The following is a 15,000-nucleotide window of genomic DNA, read 5'->3' on the forward strand; positions in this document are numbered from 1 at the left end:
ACTGAAATGACACTTTCGCATCAGCAAGGCTATCACTCGACTTTTTGTTTTGCGAGGGTCTAAAAAGTTTTCCGTTTTTCTCGTTACTGTTGTGCTCTAAAAACGACCATTCTTCTTTCTAGCGAGCTTTCCCGCACGAAAGGTCGCCATTTTGAAATGCTTTTGGTCACGTTCGATACTTCAATATCCGCACATGGCTACGAGTCTTTATGATTAAATTTAAACAGTGTTTCGTTTAGAAATCTCACTCGAAACTTGTGAGACAAAGAAAACAGAACTGATCCGTGAAATTTGACCATAAATCATTTTAGCCATGCCTGAATACGAATAAGGCCTACGCTGTTATGCGCAGAACAGGATGCGCAGTGCAATACTAGGGAATCACCTTAAGATCTACTACGGCGACGAGAACGTCACTTCAAAATGTAACTTGCACAATCCTAAGTCTTTCGCGGTTATTTCATCTTGCCACTTCGTACAATGTGGGCGAATTATCCTACAATTGAATTTATTGAATTTCCTTTCTTTTGTAATTAATTTTGACAAAAAGTCATTCCAGAAGAAATTATTCGTCGTCTTGTAATGTTCTAGGGAGTATTCTTCTTTGGGCAAATGCTAAGATTACAACTTAACCGTAACTTTTAAAGCGATAGAGAAAAGAGTTACCGCTTCATGAAAAATGGAAAACTCCGACTAACACTTTTCTGTTCATTTATTAAGGATCTGACCATTTAGAGATGACGTACTCTACGGAAAAATACTTACCAGACTTCGGTAAGCTTTTGAAGTCTCTACTAGCGCTTCATGACCGAGAGAATTCAAAGTCCTAAAAGGATTGAAAAGACAGACAACGAAACATTTTAAGTTCACCTACGTACCACCTCCTTCTTTCGAAGTTCCTTGCCAGCTAACAAAACTATTCAAAGAAAAAATTCCGACTTTTCCCCTTTTCGCTCCCTTTCATCTGTCATTTTATGGCTATTGCCCCAATTTTAGCGCAGCTTGAACACAGAGATACCACTTCGGAGTTTCTTGGTTTAACCGCTTACTAGGTTGGCGGTCGAAATTCAGAGGAATTTCCAAATAAATCAACCGCGACTTCAATTATCCGCAAATCGTCGCTTTTCACGCGCAGATAACCTTAACTTATCCCGAACTCGAAAGAACCCTCTGATTCTGTGATTTAAGGCACAAAACTTAAGCTAGCTTAGACTGTGGGATTCAATTGAAACCAATCAAAAAGGACTCCTTTGATCTGTTTTCGTGACTGGTCCGTATGTTAGATTATCATATGGCTCGTGCAGCCCCTCGCGCGCTTTCATTGCAGAACTATTGGGAAAATCCCCGTATGAGGGCCGTACGCATTAGCGCGAGCAGGGCCGGAAAAAGCCGTACGGCCCTATTGGGAACACGTACTGCTCCGCGCGATGCAATTTTAGGGGATTTCGTCGCTTTTAAACATCCAAGTAATTTACAGTCAGAAAAGCAAATGCAAACAGCGTATTAGATAAACTTCCTGTGCAGAATTTTCTTTTTTATTTTGTACCAACTTCATTTTCTGATCATGAGTGCTAATAAATAGTGTAAAGAGCCCATATGATAAAATGCTTATTGACTGAGTGGGAGGACCTGACAGGAAAATATTTGGCCCGAGGGTACGCCAACCTCGGGCCAAATATTTTCCCGTCCGGCCCTCCCACTCAGTCAATAAGTACATATAATAACATTCTCTTTCCATTGCCTCGTCATCAACTTGAACGTACAGAAAATAGCTGTAAGAGAACTAAGTACTACCAGACTCGTAGCTGTAAACACGTTAATCTTAAGATCGCAGTTTCAAACCTGGCTTCCAAAAAATATCCTAGATTGTTTGTAATGAACTCTGTGCAGACATCTCGAAGTTGATTAGCATTATACAATAAGGAAAACTCCAGAATCTGGGTTACATTTTTCAAGGTGACTGTAAAAAGGAAAAACACGTTTTATTAGAAAATATCAAAACTCTGTCCTTTATCTGTTGCTCTTTGCAAGATACCCATGTTCGTGATGGCGTTCCCTCATTCGCATCTTCAAAAACTGATATTCTTTTGGTCAATATCGAAGATAAGACTTGACTTGTGTTGATTGTTAATTTCAGTTTACAGTGTCCCCAATTTGTGCTCCAGCGCTAGAACGACTAACGACACTTAAATAAAGTTACTTTACTTTACTTTTTACTTTTTATTATATGGACGTACTTACTAAGATTTGAAATCGCAGCCTCGCAAATTTCCTTCAGTCGGTAAATAAGCAACTGCGGATAAACATTGATCAGAACATCAAATTACAGTAAAGCAATTGAGGAGTGACGGTAATCTCCGTTGTGTTAAAAGTAGTTCAAGGAAGTTTCATCACACACAATGGCGTGATCACGAGGAGTGGGGGAGTCTCAAAGGGGTGTCATGTGGCTCAAGCAGGCTGTTCACTATACCACAGAATACTTGCATTGTGAAATTTGTAAACGGTATCAGACAAATTGAATGAATGCTATTGTAAATCGCAACAATTGTCCTTTATTGGAAACAGAATACCAGACAACCTGCAAGACTCCAACCGGTTTCAGATTAATTTTTGTTTTCCTACGTTTCCTAAGAATTTCATCGAAAAAAAGGACAACTTGGTATCAAGGCGCATCTATCTGCATGGAATGCGCTTGTAAAAACTTCGCCTTCGCCTTAGCTTGTCAATGCAACTGGTCGTACAGATCTTTATTATATACATACTGAGATTTACTCATGCACTGAAAAGGCGGTTCCCAAGCTGGTCTAAGAACCCACCAGCCAATCAAATGGCGCGTATCGTTTTTTCCACGTGTGAGGAAAACGATACGTCCAATCAGGCACCGCGTATTATGTTTTTTGACGTGTGAGCCGTAACAAAGTGATTTTCGTTCAGCTGGCAGTGTTTCGCTTTTTAAAGAAATCTTAAGCCTTCGCAAGTGTTGAAGCTTAAACACATGAACAAGAAAAATTTCGTTGATCGCGATACTTCAGTCGGGGATTACGTGGAAAGTCTCGAAAACAAGAACGCGAAAGAGAAAACGAAACGAGATGTGAAATTGGTGGAAATGTGTTTGAAAAACGGAAAGAGCGACGAGCGAGAAGTGCAAAACATAGAGGCCGCAGAATTAAACAAGCACCTTGGCGGAGTTTATTCGTTCTGTGAGACGTAAAGACGGAGAGGATTATGAGCCTTCAAGTTTAAGATACCTTGTTTCAAGTACCGAGAGACATTCGAAATAATATTTTCACATTCTTTGCTTTCTTTAATGTCAAATTTCTGACACAAATTTAAGATTACTATCGATCTCAGACGTCCCTGGACAAGGGCTTTTTTTTAAGCCCACTTCACGGACTGTTGATTTCAGTCTGCGGTTGAAAAATTCTGATCACGTGATAACATTTTTTGTGGCTCTGCGGTTTTGAAAATACCGACCACGTGGCGCTAGTCCTTCGTTCTTCCCACGGCCGACAAAAGAAAAAAAACCTGAAGAAAAGTTTCCACCTGCTTCTTATTTTCTCGGACAAGGCTTTTCCTGGGTTACCCGTAATAGCTTCGGCCGGTTTTACTCGCCGTCAACATCGTTTCGCGTTTTTCTCTTTGGGAAGAGCAACAGAGAATAGCGTCATGAGATCAGTATTTTCGAAACCGCAGAGCCACAAAAAATTTTATCACGTGATCAGAATTTTTTAACCGAAGACTGAAATCAACGGTTCGTGAAGTGGGCTGACGTTTACGGACGTCTGACATCGATAGTATGTCATAATCTTTGCATGAGTTTTTGACTTGAAGTCATTAAAGACAATAAACAAGAATTTAAATCTCAGTGTGTATATAATAAACACAATACCACAAGGAAAGTGCTTTATACAGTATTTACGCACTCGTTGTTTTTGTATCAGAAATCTCACTCGTTCGCTGCGCCAACTGCTCGTGCTACGTTAACAACTCGTGCGTAAATACCGTACGCCCGCACTTTCCATGAAGTATTCTATATTTTACTCATACGATGTCTAACGCCGTTCTTCAGAATGGTATTGCAAATGGTAGCATGCTGCTATGCATACCTGATCCGCCACAATAAGGACCTGACCAAGCAACTCTAAGTCTGCTCTATCTGAAGTTAAAAATGATAAATAAAATTAAATCAATCCTGTTTTAATGGCCTAGTCTCCTATAGCCCAGTGGTAGAGCAACCGAAGTAGCAATCGGAAAGTAGTTGACGATTCCCGCAAAGGGGCATTTTTTTCCGAATATCTCCGCGTCACCATCATAAACGTTAACGCCACAAAACAAGAAAATCATTGCCTAAAAGACGAAAAATAATCGTACTGCACATTCGGCACATATGCTTGCTGCACTCTGTCCAACAACGACGTGAAATCACCAAGTTTGAAGTTTTAACCACCACGTGAGCGTACAAAAACAAACCTTTCATTCCGGCTATATTTTAATCTGAGACAGTTCGTACCAATTTATTTTTAGGATACTTGGCGCACACTGTATCACGTGAACGAGATCATGGACTAATCGTGAGAAACTTACGATAGCTCAAAGTTATATTTTGAGGTGACGTTTTCGTCGATGACGACGTCGTAGAATTTAAAATCCCCATTACATTCTTAATTTACGGGGGTGACACTGATCATCTCTTTTATCACGTGCACAGGCTGAAATGGCGCATTTTTAATTTTTAAAATTTCACTCTCAACAGTAAAACAGGGCAACTTTTCATCTCAACCTAGTCTAAGGGTCTACAAGCAATTGCAAAAAGAGTTGAGACACTCACTGCTACACAACCGTACAATGCGTGTCATTCAAGTCAGCGCACCCCCAACCCCCCCCCCCCCCCTCCCCTAAACAAAGTTGTTTTCATCTCCACTTGGCATTCAAACTAACAGGTATCAACATTGAGAAAAGGGGGAGGGAGGGGAAGGAAGGGCGTTAGGACTTTTCTTTGAACTGGAAAAGGGATTTTAGGAAGAATTAGGGAATTTTACATTCAGTGTGAGTCTCAACCTTTTTACAACTGCTTATAGCTTCCGCGTGTTTCCTACAGCCCAGCAGTAGACCATTCGAACAGGTAATTCGACACTTACAGGCCTCACTATTGTGCAGGAGCAGTCGGTTTTTTTTTTCTCAACTATCCTCGGATCATCACCGAAACATACATTTTCTCAAAGCAGGTTATTATCATATTATTCTCGCGATTGCACTAGAACGGAAACGGAATGAGGCTAATTAGGGTGAGACTTCAATCTCATACCAGTTTCAATCGAACCGCGAGAGCACGAATAAGGTCTAGTCATTTAAACATGCAAAGAAACAGGCGCCATAATATTCACAACGAATATACAAAACACGATGACACTTACTTCGAATTCGCCCCGCTTGTCCAGTGTAAAGAAAATCGAGCATTACCTCCAGAGTGTCGGCTGAAAATGGCAACTTGATGGTCTTACAGTGGCCGCTGGCCTTTAAAAGGAAATTCAGAAGCGCATATTACAAAATGAATCACTGCAACCCTTTCAATTCAGCTTTGTTTGTGATTATTGTGGCATGATGGTGGATCGTGGAATTTCTCAATTGATCTTTTGGAGCCATTTCCTAACGACGACGTCATGGTCTTTCAAATCTAAAGTTATTTCACGACAAAGACCAAATAATCTGGGACAGTTCAAATGTTATTCGTACACACAACATTTGTATTAACACCGAATGGAATCACTCTCTTATCAAAAACGTCCACTTTAATTAACCCCCTCCCTCGTCAGAGTGATACTCGTAGATTTTACTCCGTTTAAGGACGGTGTCTACTAATTCAAAGGTATTTTTGCGCGGTTTACTGACTATGCGGGAAAAGCAGATCTTAACAAGTGTTATTGAAATCTAAAAATAAAATTGGGGGTAACCACGCATTTTTCGAAGATAATTTTAAAATCAACAATATTCGCAATGTATGGCGTTCTTTTCCAAATTAAAAGCTTCATTATCTCTGAAAAATGCGTGGTTACCCCCAATTTTCTTTTTGGATACCAAGAGCACTTGCTAAGTTCTGTTTTCTCCGCATAGTTTTGAACCGCGCAAAATATCCCTGTATCAATAAGCACCGCCGATAGGAAATCCGAGTATCTCGAGATGCGCAGAACGTATGCACAATAACAATAGTAGGCACCGTTCTCTACGCCAGACGATTTTACTCGTCGATAGGGTGCGGCTGCAGGACTGAAGGGTTAAAGACCACCTTCGGGGTTCGCCGCTCAAAAAAAAGCTGTAGCCATATCACCATCTTCTTTACAACATGCTCTATTATGTACTTGGGTCGTGCAGATTCATTACACACCACACGCATGACCGCCTCAAGGAAAGCTTTCACTAAAACTGTCAGTGCAACGATTAAAAAACAGTTCTCTTTACCTCCAACCAGTCACTGGCCCACATGCTTCGAAAGTAATCTGTCAAAAATCATGAGCCAATCAGATTGCAGTATTCCACAATGATTGCTGTAACTTTATTAGCTAGGACAGTGACTTGAACTGAACCTACCAAGTCCTGCCACAAGAATACACTTATGGCACTGCAACTCGGTTCCATCTTCACAAACGATCACAACATCGTACAGGTCTGGACTGAAAAGAGGAAGCCAAACGTATACTGAGCAAGGATTGGGAAGGCAAAATACATAAATGGGCCTATGACCCCTGACTTTCAAAAGTTATGGGCCATATTCGTATGAGCATGGGCCATTGAAGTCATGGGGTGGGTCAGATGACAGGGAATACAGTATTGATAAGTACAATTCGTGGAAGCAGTACATTATCTTTTTACTGTGGTTAATGAGTACCTCCGGCCTTCGGCCTCATGGGCTATTGACTCAGAGCCCATTCGGGCTCGAGGAATAATTGTTAATTATTATTTCACTATTACGCCATTTTACCATATTTGGTCAAGAGAACGCGCAAAATATGAGACGGTAATACACTGTAGTGTCTCGGTTTGACCGGTTTAGAACAGAGCAAATACGGACGGAACGCGAGTTTTTCAATGAAAGAAATTGTTTTCAACACAATACAAAACCTGAGAATTTAGCTTGTCATCGCTTGTCACTCGTCATTTCGTTTATACAATCAAATAAAGGACATTTGGCTGCCCAATCCCTGACTGGGTTGTGAGAATATACTTAAAACGTCATAAACAAACTGGATCAGATATATTGTGAAATGGACGACATCGAATCACACGGAATTTTCGTGAAGTCTGAGTTTATCGGCTTGAGAGGAGGGAAAGCTCTAACCAAATATACTTGGTGATCAAAAAGGGTTAGAGAAATTGGGGGTGGGGTAGGGTCAGGTGCATGTACAGGTGGTACATGTATCTCCCCATCCTAGTGTATTTTTCGTTTTGATGTGTCAGTACTAACTGTGACATTTTGCCATAGTTTAAGAGGTACATTAGCACGAGCATTTTACACTTTCAACGGTTTTTTGCACAAGCTATTGATAAGCGCGAACGCGATAATCATTAGCAAATCTTGTCTACGTGAAATGATCGTTGGTGTGAAATAGCCCTGTTTGCCTCGGTTTCAAAGCGAGTCCTGGTGCACAACCATTCAAATGGAAATGAGTGATGTCTTTTCACGCAAATCAAACTCATTATCATTTGAATGGTTCAGCACCAAGACTGGTTTTGAACCAGAGGCAAACAGCAATTCGGAAATGGCCTATTGATCTACTTCTCGTATCACTGCAGAGTGATTAGGGAACAAGGAACCTAATGTACAAAATGCACCATTTCTCCTAAATCACTGTCTTCTCACCAGTTCAATCTTGAAAATATCATCGATTTAGCCCAACTTGAGAGAGTGTCCTCTTCACCCTTCCTACAAAAAAAGATAAAACCACCGTATGGATACACAGCGTTACAACGGCATGGAAAATATCATAAGGTACCATACGGCTCCGTAATAAGTTATGGTACTTTGAAAACACTTTTTTAAAACGTGTCCAAACGTGTTCCATCAGCCTAAAAAAACTTTCCTTGCTTAAGAATTTTCCTTACCGACTTTCCTTTGTCTTTAGTTTACGAGGACAACACTTGAAGGCTCAAGCATGTTATTAAAGTCTCTACCTTACAAATGTATGGTCCCTCTCAATCAGACTTAGCAGATGGAACACAAACAAAGGAGGAGTTTAACAGCAGAAACAGCGAACCATACAATTTCCCAATTGAAGGCTCTCCATACTCTCCCTGGTAAATCCTACCTATTTGCATCTTCACCGCTACAAACTGTTATGAAAAGGTAAGTTGACTTACGACAGTTGTGAAATGGGAGAGTTTTTCCCGTCTTCCCCAGGTTGTCCTTTTTTACCCCCAAACATCCAACGTACCAACTTCTTTTCTCCAAACCATCTTCTCAAGATTAACATTACTAGTCATGCCTAAAGCAAAGGAGAGGACTTAACATTATAATACCTTGGTGCCTTAGTCGTTGTTTCAATGATCCTTCCCTGGTTTATGTCTACAAAATCCAGGTCATCTTCACTGCTACTGTTTGGCAAAGTTTCTTCCTCCTCATCGAAAGTCGCTGCAGCAAAAGTATCCAGGTTTGCCTCTGCCAAGTGCAACAAATCCGCAAGTACACGATCAGGATGCATAACGTCTTCATCAAGTTCGTTTTTAATTTCAACTGCAGTTTTGTTTAATTCTGGAGGCATTTCTTTGCTGTTTCCGTCTTTGCGTAGGCAATGGTAACCATTTCTGCCTTTAACAGCAACGCCTTCCACGAAGACTTCTTCATCGCTTATCTCATCGCCGTTATAAAGTCGTCTTAACCAGTTCATGATCGTATCATAGTCAATATTCTCACGTAATGGGATGGTCCTCATTCGTTTGTCCGCTATGCAAGGCCACGTTTCTTTGTTTTCGCAAATTAATTGATTACAATGATGGCTTCTTGATGATAGGACGAAGGCATGGGCTGGAATCGCCCGTTCTTTGACCTGATGAACAAATACTTGTCAATGATTCCCCGAACGCGAGTTGGATATGAAACGGTTAACGTAAATGACCAACGAGGCATCAAGCGCCAAATTGCCCATACTAATCCCAAATAAAAAAAACACTGACAAATTCTGAAGGTTTGGATACTTAGAAATTCCGCATCCCGTCACAATAATTTTTGCAGTTTGTTAACACTTGGGGCGATCATTGGCCGGTAAATCAAACGGTAAGCAAGAGTTAAAGAACCAGTCATGGGCCTGTTTCTCGAAATCTGGTTAGCGCTAACCGTTGAGTAAAAACCTATGGGTTTCCATGGTATTTAACGCTGGTTAGCGCTTATCATGCTTCGAGCAACACGGGGCAGAACGCCAGAAACGAAATATCCAGTGGTGGACAATTCGATGCAGCATATATTACATTATAAGTAACTATAAAAGACTTTTGCAGCCATTCTTGTTTGTTTCTTTAAAAACAAACTGCTGCTGATCATGTTAAGAAAAAAGAAAGTTACTTGATTAAACATGGGTTTCAGAGCGGTGGGATTGAAGAGGAACGTTAAAATCATGTACCAGAAATTCGACATCATGGATGTCATCTTCACACGATGTTTCTTCCAGCAGCTGAGTCATGTGTCGCCACAACATTGACGGGCTCACACGGGGTTGATTCTTTAACCTGCAACAAACGATACAAAACGGACTTCAATGGGGCTCCTACACTACCCGAACCAATGCAGTGCCACGACCCTCCGGGGTTTAAAGGGTTTCTTGTTACAAAACAATAACAATACATTAAAAAAGAAACAAACTTTACAGAGACTGATGCGAGCCTAAAATGGTTCACCATGTGACGAAATAACACTTCATAGATAGCATGATACCCATCATGCCTTACACCAATCGTACCCAGACCCTTCTGTTCCCGTGTCGTAGAAAAGTAAATTTCTGTCTCATTCGCATGCTCAACCGTCAAAAATTACATTTTAGTAAATAACACACGAGTTGAATAACTACTGGAAAAAAAGGCTCTCCGAAACGACTGGTACCGGTTACGGGAAGCCAATTTATTTATCTTTGGATGCTAAAACGAGACTAGTTGTTGCTAATCGGTTCCGAATTAATAAAAATGCACAGAACGCGCAATATTGACTTGCAGGGAGCCCATCCATGCTAAGAGGGGGGGGGGGGGGAGGGGGGGAGGCTGTTAATAATAATAATAATAATAATAATAATAATAATGTCCAAAAAGCTAGATAGCGCTAAAACCCTTGAAAATACATTGCCTTTCAAATGCTGTCAAAAATTAGTCGCAACAATTCGCTGTTGTCATGAATCAGATGGTCTAGGCGCAAACTTCTCAAATGCATTGCCAACTGGTGAATCGTAACTCAATGCAACGCATATCTAAATGCGTAAACCAAGTATTTATAGTCACCCTACCCTTCCTTCGGAGAAATCTGAAGCGCAGCAAACCCTCTGGACTTATTATCAGTGAAAACACGAAGACCCCGGTGAATATAAGGAATCCTTTCAAGCCGGAACCGCAAAACATCTTTCTTGGATTCCTCTTCAGCTAATAAGCTGAGAACACTGCTTGATGCTGGCGCGTGTGAATGATCTTTTTCTTTGGTGAAATTCCTGAGTGGGGAGGAGGACAGGGGAGGTGAATGCGCAAGAGTGCTTTCTGACGTTTTCTGGGAAATAGAGGATGTTCGCGTGCGTTTCTTTGCGTCAGCTTTCAATGAGCTGGGTTTTGTTTGCTCGGGCAAGCACGTAAAAGCTTCACCACGATCTGAAATTAAACAAGAGAAAAGTGAAGTGATGTATGTGAACCATTGAGTTTGAAACGCATCAATGCAGATCTCCTTTGGCCCGCAAAATTCACGTTTTTTGGTTATGGCTGAGATACAGATATGAAAGCTTTCACTTGTGCGCAAGACACACATTGTAAACACCACAATGAGCACTTAACTAACAAAATGTACAGCAGTTTTAACCACGACATTTCTTCAAGGCTTTGTCAACTTACCAGACACAATAAGAAATTGTTTTCCAAAGGCGAAATCCTTCACTGAAAAATAGGAAAAAAAATTAGTTGGTATGAAATGATTTTCATTTGATTGCTGTAAAACCAAGACCACTGAGATGACTTAGATTAATCATAATAAGGAAAGATATGTTTAACTGAATTTTTCCAACTTACGTTTATGAGAGCTAAACACAAGGGTGATCTACTAAAAAAATGATCTGTACTGTAACATACAGTGCGGCACAGAAAAACGACGTTGATTGGTAAGATGCTTATTATATATCTTGTTCATCTTTTCAAGTGGAAATTCGCACCATGAAATTTTGCAGGCTGTACTTTAGAATGCGGCTAGCTAAATTGACCAATCATAGCACAGTGCGGGAAAATGCATGCGAACTGGTCAAAACCGTGGTTTTACTTTTTGCCGCTGATTTACTAAGACCGAGAAGTAAGAATTTTAGGCCAACCACTAAGCGTAGTAAAACAATTTCTCGTACCAAGGTTACAAAACCAGCGAAGGCGATTTAAGCGGAAAGAAGCAAAGGTGCGAGAGAGACACTAGTTTTGTGGGCGTACATTGTAAGCAAGTGTACTCTTTAAATAAAAGAAAACAGCCACATGTAACAAACTGAGCATACACAATGACAACGAGGAAGCCCGCATAGTGTCTTTCAATCGATGCGAAAGTAAAAACAACGTAGTTTGAAAACGCTTTAAACAATACGTTGTAGGGAATTACCGGTTACTTGACGACTGTGTTGCCAATAGCACTCTTTGGCCGAGCCGAAGCCTGCTTTCCACTGGAACACCTGTCATTACAAATCAATAAGTGAGATGAAACTGGGAAAAACTTCGGCCAATCACAACAAACGCAAGAAATCAAATGAGCCAATTAAAACGCAAATCAATAACACGCAAACAACACTTCACGAGAGGAAAAACGTGTGAGCAGTGTCCGAGCACACCTCACGTCTCTACACGTGACGAAAAACGTGCGAGCAATTACTCAGGCTATCATGACTACAAGGTCTTTAGGTAAAATCATATCATCATAACTGTATCTTGTTTTCTTTGTTTGGTAAGTATTCTCATGGACGATTTCAATTCAAAGGAACAGTAACATTTTACCCAAAACCGTCGAAGTCTGCTGGTTTTTGCTTTCACCACTGACTGGTTTAGAACGCAGCGCGAGATCCAATGAAGTGAACTTTTAACTACAAACTTCTCAACAAAGGGAAATAATTTTTTAAAGCAAAACATTGATGAAGAAGTGAGGTTTGGGAAGGCATCCCTGCCCACTGTAATTGTGTACATACATTTAACATAACTAGTTCGACTCAAAAAGCGCAACCTTAACACCCCAAATGTTCGAAATGAGATGTATCTATCAAAAACGCATCAAATGGCCACAAACCTCGTTGGGAGTAAAGAGGGGGGGTTGGGGGGAGCACTTATTTGCTTATTTGTGCAGTTTCTGAAGATACCAAACTGTGAAGGGCAAAAAAACAGACTTTCACAAGCCGTCATTATAGCCGAAAAAGAAAATAAATGCCAAGGTTCTCGACAAGCTCTTGCATTATTGACTAAGGTCCACGTGACGTGACAAAACACAAACTAGCGTGACAAAACAAAGTGTGACAAAACACCAACTAAAGAAATCCGTCCACGTGTGTCGTTGCTAGTCCGAAATTCCAATTACTTACAGTTCCTCTTGATTTGAGTGCAGTAACAACCAATTCATCCGTCAATTGTGTTTTTTGCCACTGTTCTTTGGTGATATCATGTCTAGTTCTCCACCAAAAGCTGCCACTGTTCTTTGGTGATGTCATGTCTAGTTCTCCACCAAAAACTTCTAAATGTGTAAGGTCAGCGAACCTATGTTAAGGACAAAAAAAAACAGTCTTCTTTTCATTCCCAGTCGCACTGAGTGAGGTGTCGTTAAAAGTGTTACTGTACACCGTGAGAAAAGTGCAAACGGATACCGTCAATTATTAAATTCTCAACCTCGGATAATGCATTTCGCGTGCTCTGATTGGTTCACTCAATCTCGGTTATCAGCTCATATACCTCGGTTTGACCTTATATGGTAAATGATTGCGTTACGCGTTGCTAAACTAAAAATGTATTCTTCGGACTGCCAAATTTCTCTTTGAATAAAGCCAAAAAGGAGAAAAAAAACTTTTTTTGTGGAAAGTTTGGATCAATTCCGACGTTTAGAAGTACGCAAGAAGGCAAGAAATGTTTTTGTGATGAGCCTGCGTCTGTCTGACAACAAGGTATTACACAACATCGCATCAGTTCTCATCAAGTTTTTTTCGATTTCGCTCGGATTTGCTCGCTTTTTCCGCTCGTATTTCGTACTTCCAAATTTTTGGAGTTGAAGGAATTTAATGAAACAATTATTCCATTCGCGCTTGTTGGATATGAGACTGGTTATAGCCAACTCGGCGCTACGCGCCTCGTTGGCTATTTACCATCTCATATCCAACGCGCGCTTAAGGAATAATTGTTAAATAATTCTGTTATTTTACCATGACAAAAAAAGCGTGAAATTCTTCACAGACAACAGACATACAGTATTATTTTACTCTCAGGTCTGTCTAAGGCCTTTGACAGTGTGCCATATGAAAATCTGTTACTTAAATTTATACAGTGCGACCCTCTGTTACAGAATGCATCGTGCTACATGTAAGTTGAGGGGTGCTTGTTCCCCATGTAAATGACTAAGTGAAACATCTTCCGTCTTTGCTGATGACAGAAAAACCTGTACTAGAAATAGATCTATAGCTCAGCTTAACAGAGTGAACAATTTGCTCATGTATTTTGATAAAAAAAAAAAGAGTTAGTCTGAATGAAAGGAATGAAAAATGGGCACCTTGATATGATCCTTCGGCAAGTGTACAAATTAAGAAGAAAGATATCGCCCTTGGTTGTTGCACACACTGTAGCAGCATCACTGCAAGTTAATTTACTGATTGAGACATTCCTATCTGCCAAACCACTTATCTGAAAAAATCCAAATAAATAAAAAGCGTTTAATTTACTGCTTGACAAAATGGTATTCATGTCCAAATAGTACCGATAATGTGGTCAAAATTAGAAGGCTAACAGTCAAACAAGACTTTGAAATCGTTTAAAATGCCATATTGACAAACATGTGACCTGATTGTCTGTGCATTATGCATTGAATACACCCAAAGTAGCTTCATCTAACTCATGAATGTGATCCTTTGAATGAGCTAAGAACTGAATCAAAAAGACAAAGTGAAATTTAATGTAAAATTTAACTGGTCTCGTTGCAATGAATTTCGGTGGTTCTAAAAAAAAAACCAAACACATTTCTAAAAGTACAGTAGCATGCATGTCATTTAACATGTGGGAATGAAGATGAAAAAAACTTTATACCATTCACCCTTACAATCATGTATGTTGGTTATGACCAAAATGGATATGCCACAGTGAGGTGTGAAATATATGAAAAATACAATACAAATGTTATGTACACACAGGATCTTCACCTCGCCAACCTAAAGCAATGTTGTAATGTAGTTGTCATACATGTAAAGTGTCACACCTGACTGTAGTGTATCCATTCTAGTCACAACCCAGTCTAGCTACTCATGTTAATTGCATTATACACCTGTATTTCATAAATCATGATGACATACAATCTCTGAAAGAACATGCACATTTATTTTTCATTTATTTTTATTTATTTATTTTTATTTATTTATTTTTATTTATTTATTTTTCATTTATTTTTATTCATTTATTCACTAATTTTATTATTTTTCTTCATTTATTTCTTAGTGCTACATAGCTTAAATTTACCTGACGAGGAAGAATTTGATGTTCTTCTCCTTTACTATGACCTGTAATAAAAATTATTGAATTGTAAACAAATGAAAATCCTACTTTAATTTTATTATAATT

At 39.8% G+C, this 15,000-nt stretch overlaps 1 protein-coding gene across 2 annotated transcripts in view; it reads right to left on the reverse strand.

Moving 5' to 3' along the window:
• Positions 1-15,000, reverse strand: part of LOC137997078 (inhibitor of Bruton tyrosine kinase-like) — a 36,082-nt gene that overhangs the window by 11,135 nt on the left and 9,947 nt on the right. For both annotated transcript variants that reach the window (XM_068842832.1, XM_068842831.1), the window contains exons 9-24: positions 14,899-14,939; positions 13,943-14,073; positions 12,771-12,942; positions 11,807-11,876; positions 11,068-11,109; positions 10,479-10,830; positions 9,609-9,714; positions 8,512-9,038; positions 7,856-7,918; positions 6,586-6,668; positions 6,457-6,494; positions 5,415-5,514; positions 4,107-4,156; positions 2,242-2,293; positions 1,843-1,960; positions 766-826 (exon numbers count right to left, since the gene is read on the reverse strand). In XM_068842832.1, coding sequence (XP_068698933.1) covers positions 766-826; positions 1,843-1,960; positions 2,242-2,293; positions 4,107-4,156; positions 5,415-5,514; positions 6,457-6,494; positions 6,586-6,668; positions 7,856-7,918; positions 8,512-9,038; positions 9,609-9,714; positions 10,479-10,830; positions 11,068-11,109; positions 11,807-11,876; positions 12,771-12,942; positions 13,943-14,073; positions 14,899-14,939 — 2,006 coding nt within the window. The remainder of the gene's footprint in view (positions 1-765; positions 827-1,842; positions 1,961-2,241; positions 2,294-4,106; positions 4,157-5,414; positions 5,515-6,456; positions 6,495-6,585; positions 6,669-7,855; positions 7,919-8,511; positions 9,039-9,608; positions 9,715-10,478; positions 10,831-11,067; positions 11,110-11,806; positions 11,877-12,770; positions 12,943-13,942; positions 14,074-14,898; positions 14,940-15,000) is intronic.

Source organism: Montipora foliosa, chromosome 3 (genome assembly GCF_036669935.1).
Source record: "Montipora foliosa isolate CH-2021 chromosome 3, ASM3666993v2, whole genome shotgun sequence".
In the NCBI taxonomy this organism is placed as follows: domain Eukaryota; kingdom Metazoa; phylum Cnidaria; class Anthozoa; order Scleractinia; family Acroporidae; genus Montipora; species Montipora foliosa.